Raw genomic sequence first — 9857 nt, 5'->3', positions numbered from 1 at the left:
CTGAGATCAGATCCACTGCCAAATTGCCACATGTCCCCAGTCAATCAGACCATCTTCCTGGGCCTCAGTTTCCCTACTTGCAACGTGAAGTTTGGTTTAGAGTTATGGGGAGACTACTTGGGGGCAATATGGTTGGAACGATATGGTTATATTTCTACTATATGACAGTATTGTCCCATTTAATCTGAGGGCCGAGAGAAGGTCATTGTCCCATCTGACACAGTAGAACCCCTGACTCTGTGAGGTGACCTGCCTACAGCCCCAGTCAGAGCAATTCTGGAGACACAGGAACCACTGCTGTCAACACTCTGGGCCTCCCCATCTTTTCAAGAGCCGCAAGCTTCGAGCCTCAGTTTCTCCGTCAAGAAGAAGAGAATAGCGTGTGCCCATCACATTCCAGGCCACTCGGGCATGGCGCCACCTAATAAAGCCAGGCTCCCTGGAGATGCAGCCCAACATGTAGCGCCTTGCTTGTCCTGGCAGACAGCCTTACGCAGGGCTCAGTGACCTCACTCTGGGGCCGTCCTCCACCTCCCGCTTTGGAGAAGCCCCTGAGCTTCCTTTCTGAGGGATCAGGCTCCAGTCCCCTGCGAGGTGTCCCTCGGGTTGCTCCGTGTCTGACGGTGGAGGTGAGACCGATGTGGAGGAAATCTTGGGTGAGGGCCAAGTGCCAAACATGGGTGAAAATACCAGCTTCATGGGGCGGCTGGATGGCTCAGTGAGTTAAGCCTCTGCCTTCGGCTCAGTTCATGATCTCAGGGTCCTGGGATCGAGCCCCATATCAGGCTCTCCGCTCAGCGGGGAGCCTGCTTCTCTCTCTCTCTCTCTCTGCCTGCCTCTCTGCCTACTTGTGATCTCTGTCTGTCAAATAAATAAATAAAATCTTAAAAAAAAAAAAAAAACAAAAAACAGCTCGCCCAGGCACAGTGCAGATCTCCTGTTCCAATAGAGCTCCTGATCCCCCACATGGTAACTGGGGTTGACTCCCAATCCCAGGAATGCCTCGCGACCTGACATCCCTGACATCCCAACACCTTGTGGGAGTTGGGGGACACCAAAGTGCTGGGGTGCAGAGGCTGTCAAGGGGCAAGGGCTTTGCTCAGGGAGACAGGAGCCTGAAGTCTGGCTGGCCCGTGTGTGAGCCTGTGTGTGAGTCATTTCACCTTTCAGGTCGTCAGTCTTCTCATCTGTAAAATGGGGATGATAATAGGCCCTGCCTTGCAGGGTTGAGTGAAGGTTAAGTGACCCCCTGTGTAGAGCACTCACAATGCCTGGCCCAGGGGGAGTGGGAGCCATTAGTAGAACCCCTGGACCAGAGTTCCCAGCCCTCCCTGCATGCACCAGAGCCTCTAGGGAGCCTTTCCCACACAGAAGCCCTGCCCTCCCTCAGAGAGCTGATTCCACTGCTCAGAAGTGGGGTCCGGGTGGGGAGGTGTGGAAACTCCCAGATGATTCCAATATGTTGTCAGTGGGGGAGCAGATGGTTCTGCTTCAAGCCACACATCCTGCACGTGGGTAAACTTTCCTTCCCTGGGACTTAATCTCTCATACATCCCAACCTTCCCTCACTGCCCTCACCCTTGGGGCCAGTCTGAACTCTTGAGCCTTGGTTTCCCCATCTAAGAGGGGCAATGTTGGCGAGATGCTGTCCCACCTGTGGCCTGGCCGCCTTCCAGACTCCAAAGGCTGACAGAAGCTCGTGTGCTCCAGCCTGCAGCTCTGGGGTGCACGGCTCTTTCCCTCCAGCCTCCAGACAAAGTTTGGTTTCTCAACACAGAGGCTCCTAGTCAGGGAAACATGAGAACAGAGGCCCCCATCATGGCTGCCCCTTCCCGCTGTCCTGGGCTGCCCGGGTGTGAGGTCTGCCAGCCCCGAACCTCTGAGAAAATATTTAGGCAGTAACCCAAGCCTCGGCCACCTGCTTTCCCTGCGAACGTGCAATTAATCACCTGGACACACACTGCCCTGAGTCCAGCCTCAGGAATGATGCTGGGGTGGCAGGCCCCTCATTGCCTGGGTAGGCAGGAGACAGATGTGTCTCATGTTGGGCCTGAGAAGCATGTGGAGGGTGTGCGGTCCAGCTCTTGACCCAGGAACAGGACTGCTTCATAGCTTCCTGTCCACTCTTGCTTGCACACCCCCAAGGATGGGGAGCTCAGTTCATCCTAAAATAGTCCATTCTGCTTTAAAGGGCTTTGCCTTTTAGGAATCTGAGATCTGCCCCCATCCCACCTTCTGGGGTCCCAGCCTGCTCGGGGGTCTCCCAGGATAGTCAGCTCCCTCTTTCCGGGCACTCTGCAGAGCTGTGGGGGTGTCTTCAGAGTCCCCCACGTCTCTTGTACTCCAAGCCACACTTCCAGCACCTGTAGCCAGCTTCAGGTGTGAGGTGAGGGGACTTTTCCCTGTCCTGGTCCATGTTCTGCAGTCACTCTAATTGGTCAGTGGCAAGTTAATCTAGAGAACCAACTGTGTGGCAGGCACTGTATTGGGCTCTGGGGACACAAAGCCTCCCAAATGGCCGCTGCTGTGACAAGATAGGCCTATAGTAGAGGCGAAATTGGGCTCCAGACCCTCCTCTAGGGCCCTAGTCTGAATTTGCCTTCTGTACCCATCTAGGCTGCCAGACAAGCAAGGAAATCCCAGCCTGGCCACACTGGGATTGGGTCCATTTTTTTTCTTCTGGAAAATGTCAAACATCCACAAAAGTGTAAAGATTATTATAACCAGCCCTGGAGAAGAGTATAATGGGCCCATTCTCCAGCTTCAAACTTTTCCACTTGAGGCAAAGCCTGTTTCCATCCCCTTCATGCCCCCACCTCCTCCAAATGATCCTGAAACCGGGCTGGCCCTGTTCCTTGCTCTGACCAAACCCAGCCCCACATCCCATGCTCCCCCAGCCCCGTGGGAGCTCAGGCAGTCCCCACCCTCCTGCAGACACCCGGCACGTCTCCTGGTGGAAAGGCCTGGCACGCGGCTTACTGGAGCCCCGCTGCCTCCCCGGCCCCTTGATGGACTTTCTGCAGAGCCCGCTGCGCCATGGGCCTGGGGCCCCTGGGAGTAAACTAAAGAGTTTTGGCTCCGAGGCCGCAGCCTTTCCTTCCTGGTTCACGCCCCGTTTGCATTTCCCTCGAGAGACACGATCACTTAGAAACCTATAAATCCCTGGCAGGGCTGACGGCCCAGGCGAGTATATAAATCAGGACTTGGAAAAGCCGAATGGTTCCCGCGGGCTGGCGGAGAAGGGAGTGTGCCAAATCTCCACGGGCCGCTCCCCACGACCCAAGTCGGTAGGGCCCTGGGGCCCAGTGCTGGGGCCACAGACCAGCTCTGGAATGCCAGCTCTGCCCTCACTCTCTGGGACTCAGTTCTTAACTCTGCAAAATGGGCTAATGACCCTCACCTTGCGGAGACAACGTCGGTTCTGGCTGAGCAGGAAGGCAAAGGGATGTGGTGGGCATCCAGGTGGGTTGGCAGGATGGGCTGGGCAGAGGCCGTCTGGGGACCCAGAGGCCTGGGTTCTCCACTGCTGGCCACTGTCCTGCTCTGTAAACTGTGGACACATCGTACTCTTGGGACCAGTCTTTTCATTCAGAAAATGAGGGGCTGGGCGGGGCGGTGAGCTCACAAATACGTATTATGGTCCTGATCTGCATGAGGTTCTGCACAGACAGGGCCCAGGTCCCTCGCTCCTGGCTCTCATGCCCCACGGATGTATTCGACAAACAAGTACTGAGTGCCTGCTGTGTGCTGCAGGGGCCGAGCAGCCTACCGTGAGGAGGGCAGAGCAGGACCCACCGCCTGAGCTTCCAGGGGGCCCTCACCCACTCCCTTCACAGCAGCGGGCAGAGGCACGTCCCAATGGCACACCCCACTCCTCCCCTTGCCCCGTGCCCTATTGTCCATGTGCCCTGGGTTTCTCCATCCGTGGGGAAGGGGCGGAGCCGGTGGCCTCAGGGGACCTCTTAGTTCTAACGGTCTGGATCATGGGGACCCCAAGGGCCAGCAGCAACAGAGACTCTGGAGTCAGAGGGAGTCCAGGCAGATCCTGGGATGGGGAATCCCTGTACCCACCATCAAGGGACCCTGGGCCTGACCATGAAGGGCAGAAGGGCAGTTCCTGATACCCGCTGTCCCCAGAGACCTCTGGCAGGTGGTTGAGGAAGGGGTCGAGTGACCTGAGGCCCTTACACCAAGGGCCTTTCCCACCAGCACTCTCCTGGGATGCCCTTTTTGGGTCCTCTCCCCCAGGCACTAGGGCTCTATGTTGCCTTAGGCCACAGACAGCGAGGCAAGAGTCATTGAGGAGGGGGCAAGGCAGGGAGAATGGGGCACAGAAGAAAGACTTGCAGTTTAAAGAAGGCAGGAGAAAGACAGAAGAAAAAGAGACACGGGGGTGAACCGGGAGGGGCAGAGGAAGCGGAAAGGAGAGAAATGGGGGGTCAAAAGGGCTCAGCAGAGACGGGGAGATGGAGTGTACAGGGGCAAAGAGCTGCTGGGGGACTAGGGGGAGAAGTGAGGGAAAGCAGAGAGGGACAGGGAACAATGGAAGATGGAGGGACGGGGGAAGGAAGACAGAGGGACAGGAAGAGACAGAAGACAGGGACAGGGGGACAGAGGACAGGGAGAGGGGGACAGATAACAGAGGGACAGGAAGAGATGGAAGACAGAGGGCCCCTGATGGAGACAGTAATGAGGAAGAGTGGGGGACAGATCAGTCTCAGCCTGGACTGGACAAAGGGCAAGGCAGCAGGGGCTGCCCCGAGTGGCTGGGCTGGAAGGGCAGTGCGGTCACCTGGCTGACTAGGGCAGCTTGTACCGTGGGTCCCGCTTTGGGGGCTCTTGGGCAGACTCAGCTCCATTGCCCTACAGACCCCACAGGGCCCTAGGTGGTGGTCCATCCCCCAGGGCCGCTCCAGGTACGAGATACTAACCACTTCCACCTGACCTGAAACCCCTGTGTGTTAGGGGCGTTGGCAGTAAGCACCCTGCTCTGTGACGGCAGCACAGTCCCGGCTGCAGGCCCTGGCACTTGGTCAGAGCTCAGAAGGGGCCATGGTTCTCAGCGTTTCCTAAATAAGGGACGAAGAAAGCGTGGCCGGGAAGGGAGATCGGGTCCAGTCTCTTGGCGGATCCTGCTGCTGTGCTCCCTAGACTAGGATGGAGACTTGCCTCCAGTGCCAAGAGGAGGAGCGGAGGCTCAGCGGAGACCCTAGCAGGGGAAGGGGACAGTCACATCTACAATTCAGGGTCAGGATGAAAGCTGCTATGACTGAGTCCCTACTATGTGCCAGGCCTTTGTCTCCAGCTCGCTCATCTGCCTTTCCTCTTTCTCTTTTGTTTCTTTTTGGCTTTGTCCCCTCTCTCCCTCTCTCTCTCAGAAATTAAATGGGATCCAACTGCCAGCTCCTTGTGTGTTCTGCTCACGGCGCAGCCCTTTCATTATTAATAGAAATATGTCCTCATTGTACAGCTTAATTCTGCTTATCTGGAGTGGATTAAGTGCTTACAATGACATGTAGTATTGATTCTGGGGCATCTCTGTTAAAGGAATTTTGCCACAACCTAATTAGTTCCATAAAACCAGTGGAGGCTGGGACTACAGGACCAGGGGCGCCTGGGAGTCAGGAGCCCTGGGTCCTCATCCCAGATGCCCACGTGCTGTGTGGCATTAGGTCAGAATCTCCCCACTGGAGGCCAGGACTGCCTGTTCTGGGAGCAGGAGGTGGGAGCCAGGTTGCCCGGAGTCCTTAGGGGCTAGAAGTGCCGTGGGTGAGAGTGTGTGTTCCGGAGCCCCATCCCTGGGTTTGAATCCCTGCTCTACCACCCTCTGGCTGTTTCAGGTCCCTAAATGTCTGCATCTTTAAAATGGGGTCACTGTCAGGCTCTGGAAGGAAACAGATGGGCCTCTGACTGGGGCAGGCGACGAGGGTTTAAGGAAAGGGCCACGTACAACAGTGTGGATGGCTGGCAGACTGACGAGGGACAGTGCGGTGCCCTGACTTTCCTGGGAGCGGTTTCAGCCTCCAGCCCAGGCCTGAAGAGGGAGGACAGGGGGTCACTGCTGTGACCGGCACGTTGTCGGGGGGGGGGGGGGTCACTTGGTTGGAGCTGGGGTCTTGAATGAGGACAGAGCCTGCCCAGGGACCTTTGCTCTCCCTCCTCCTTCCCAAGCTGGGCTCCTCACTTGCTAGAAACAGCTGGGAGGCAGAAGGATGGGAGCTCCAGACACGGTCCCCACGGGTTGGCCTGGACACAGAGCAGGACGCATGGCCTCCCTAGGTTGCAGGGGGAGACCGGGCACGTATACAGGTGGCAGCCTTAATCCTGTCACCACCTGGCTGGGTGGCTTCTCTGAACCTCAGCTTCCTTCTCTATAAAGAAGGGATTGGGGGTGCTTGGGTGGTGTCGTTCGTTAAGCATCTGACTATTGGTTTCAGCTCAGGTTGTGATCTTGGGGGTGTGGAATCGAGTCCCGTGTCGGGCTCCGCCCTCTCTGTGGAGTCTGCTTAAGACGCTCTTTGGCCCTCCCCTACCCAGCACTCTATAATATAAATACATAAACCATTAAAAAAAAAAGAAGAAGGGATTGACTAGATCTTTCCACCTTGCTTTGCCTCCCTGCCTCAGTCTTTGAACTGGATTTGACTCCTGACTGCCCTGCCTCAAGACAGGGCGCTCCTCCACAGAGCTGTCAGAGGAGAGTCCGGCACACAGTAGGTCTGCAACACCCACGTCTCCCCTTATCTCATTTCACTTCAGCAATGCCGAGGTAGGAATTTTCCTGGAGGACTTCTTCTCCTTTTTTTTTTTTTTTTTTTTAACCAGGTGACCTTCAGGGTGATGTGAGATTCAGGACGCTGTCCAGGCCATCTGTCCAGGCCTAGATGAAGGGGAGGGAGCCAGGTAGGGGAGGATAGCAACCCCGAGTGAGCCTCAGTGCCCTCAGAACTGGTTTCCTTCCCCCGCTCCCAGACGGCGTGGAGTAGGGCGGGGATCTGCGTCCGGGCGGGGAGGCTGTGTGTAGCCTGACCCCCATCTTCGGGAGGCTGTGTGGACTCTGTCCTGCCGTCCCAGGCCTTCCCTGCTGACCCGAAGCCAGAGCCAGCATGAAAGCATGTTCCAGTGGCTGAGAAGTCAGCTCAGAGAGCAAAGGTCTAGGCCAGCTGATCTGGGACCCAGTTTGAGCCTTAGCCTTGGTCTGCTCACCTGCCTTGCGGCATGGTCCTGGGACCAGCAGGCCGTGCGGGCCGTGTGAGGCGGCCCCCCTTCCCCGGGCCTCTGAGCCCCTCGCCCTGGCTCCCTTACATACCCCTCCACCCTGCTGCCCGCCTCAGCCTCGATGCCCCCTTGCGGGCACAACCAGGCCCCCACGTCTTGTTTCCAGTTTTTAATGTTTTTCTTGTAAAAACCCAAAATATAAAACTGGAAGGGGAATGGAAAACAAGTTCTGTACATTTTATATACACGAGGTCTGTGATTTCAAAACCGTTGGGGAAAGAAAAGGAAAACACAGGCAAGGGAATGTTGCAGCTCACGGATCCTGATGGGCACCCCCGCGCCGCCAGCTCGGGCTCAGGCCGGCGCTCCTGGCCAGTGCTGGCAGCCGCCACAGCCTGGCGCCCTGAGTCTGTGGGGAGCTGCGGCCTGCTGGCTCAGGCTGGGTGCCCAGAGGGTGGGGACAGACGGCCAGTGGGCAAAGCAGTGTCTGCCATAGAGGGGGGCAAGGGCAGGCAGGGCCTTCCTTCAGGTGTCCGTGTAGATGGACGGGATGTGACTCAGACAGTGGTCAAAGGCCCCGTTGGGGAAGAAGCTGCAGTCCTCGGGGCCGCTGGATGCCATGTCTTCGGATGACTGTGGTGGCAGGGCCTCGTAGCCTGTGGGTACAGTGGGGAACAGGGTCCGGGCTGGAGAATGCAGAGGCTCTGCCTCATCGTCTTTTCCCAGCCCCCTCACCCCATCCTACTGCCCAGGGTCCCTTTCATAGTGTCTTCCGCAGGGCCTGCTCTGAGGCTTTACTCTTCCAGAGAAGGGAGCCAGTGGGTGGGAGGGGACACTCTAGGCCTAGCACTCCCCCAAGGGGCCGGGGCAGCTGGACAGACAGATGGCTGGCTTGGGGCAGTCTGTCACCCAGTGCTGGACTATAGGGCAGAATGCAGGGAAGAGAGGGAGGGCTATCACCGTTCTTCCCCTTGGGGGGTTGTCCCCTCCTGGCAAAGGGAACCCAGCCCATCCCCACTCTTTCAGGTTCCTTCACCTAACCAGACACGAGAAACCCAAAGAAGGAGATGAGCACTTACTGGGTTCTTACTGAGGGCTCTTGAAGTCTTAACTCACTTAAGTCTCTCAACAATCCTGTGAGGTAGGAGTCACTATCCCATTTTACAGCTGAGAAGACAGGCTCAGAGAGGCCAAGACACTTGCCTAAGGCCAACTGCTTGTCAGTTGGGGAACTGGGATTTGAACCCAGATCTATCTGGCCCCAAGACACCTGGTTCTTCCATTGGACATGCTGAGTGGGGTCACTGCTCAAAGGCCCTCAACCTGGAGGGTCTTATCCAGTCCCTGCCCAAAGAGCCAGGTCCTTGAGCTGCTGTCACAGATTTCTATAGCCTAACATAGGCAGGCCTCAGTCTTTCCATCTGTGCAGTGGGATTAATCTGAACTACTCCTGGGGCCCCACAGTGCCACCCTGTGAATCTGGATCAATCCATGTCTATTCTCAGCTTGGTGGGAGGTGTAGGCAGCTTTGTGGGTCCTGGGATGGGCCCTGAATGCTGGGCTGCCACCCAGATAGCAGGGGAGAAAGGAGGCCACAAGAATCCACTACGTTGGTATGGGGCATGGAAGCTGCCTCTTGCCTGTGCTCGTTCTTTGTTCCTGCTGCTAAGCCCAGAAACCCCACTGCGGGCTGCATGGAGCAGGGGAAGGATGAAGGGTGAGAGCCGGCAGTGCTGGGATTGGGGTCAGTGCCTCATCACACACCAACCCACACGTGTGCAAAGAGGGGACATACATCCCCCACCCCCGTGCGCACCCTGGGAGAGGGTACACGTCTGCCTATGATGCACAGAGGTGACACGCCCCCATTCCCAGACACGCTTACAGCATGCTTGAACGCAGTCTGTGTGCACAGACTGGAGTCCTGGAATGGGAACAGTGGGTGTACAGTGTATGTACAGATGGGAATAAAGGGTAGGGAGAGCACGTGTACACAGTGCATGAACATCAATCAGCATGAGTGTGATATCTGCACATGCATGTAGACACGAGCACCTGTGCCCTGTGAACTCCTTAAACACGCAGGGGGGCTTGTAATGCTTGGAATCTGCTTGTATGGGCCCTACGATATGCACAGGCACCACGGACACTCACCACAAATGTGCAAAGAAAGAAGACACACACAGACGGGAGAGCACGTGTGTGAACGGGAACATAGGGACCCACGTGCAGATGGACCCACAGGCTTCTGGGCACTCGTCTATGGCCTTCTTGTTGTCCCTATGTCCTTAATCCTCTACCCCCAGCTGCACACACCCAGAGCTGTCCAAGGGGTCTCTGGCATGGGGCCTCAGGCTCCCCTCTGTCTGAGACCCCCATCCTGCCCACGCCTTGTAGCTTCCAGCTGGCTACGGGCCTGGAGGCTGACTTGGGGTGGGGCTTGAGGAACTCCGGGAGGGTTGGCCCCAGCCCTCAGATGCCCCTGCTCTGATCGGCTCAGCCCTGCTGGTCTGAGCCCGTCCACCCTGGCCCATCACCGGCTTTCTCCACTGCAGCGAGACCCCTCCTTGCAGAAGGCCCAGGGCTCCATAGGGGGGGGGGGACACAGATGCCACACAAGGTACAAGCACAACCTCTAG

General features: G+C 57.1%; 1 protein-coding gene across 5 annotated transcripts in view; it reads right to left on the bottom strand.

Moving 5' to 3' along the window:
• Nucleotides 1-7434: 7434 nt before the first annotated feature.
• The window catches only part of GLIS1 (GLIS family zinc finger 1), a 217872-nt gene continuing 215449 nt past the window's right edge, over nt 7435-9857 (bottom strand). For all 5 annotated transcript variants that reach the window (XM_047728423.1, XM_047728422.1, XM_047728424.1 and 2 more), the window contains one exon: nt 7435-7874. In XM_047728423.1, coding sequence (XP_047584379.1) covers nt 7744-7874 — 131 coding nt within the window. In that variant the 3' untranslated portion in view covers nt 7435-7743. The remainder of the gene's footprint in view (nt 7875-9857) is intronic.

Source organism: Lutra lutra, chromosome 4 (genome assembly GCF_902655055.1).
Source record: "Lutra lutra chromosome 4, mLutLut1.2, whole genome shotgun sequence".
Lineage (NCBI taxonomy): Eukaryota > Metazoa > Chordata > Mammalia > Carnivora > Mustelidae > Lutra > Lutra lutra.
Note: the sequence above shows the minus strand (reverse complement) of the source record. Positions and strands in the feature narration are given on the sequence as shown.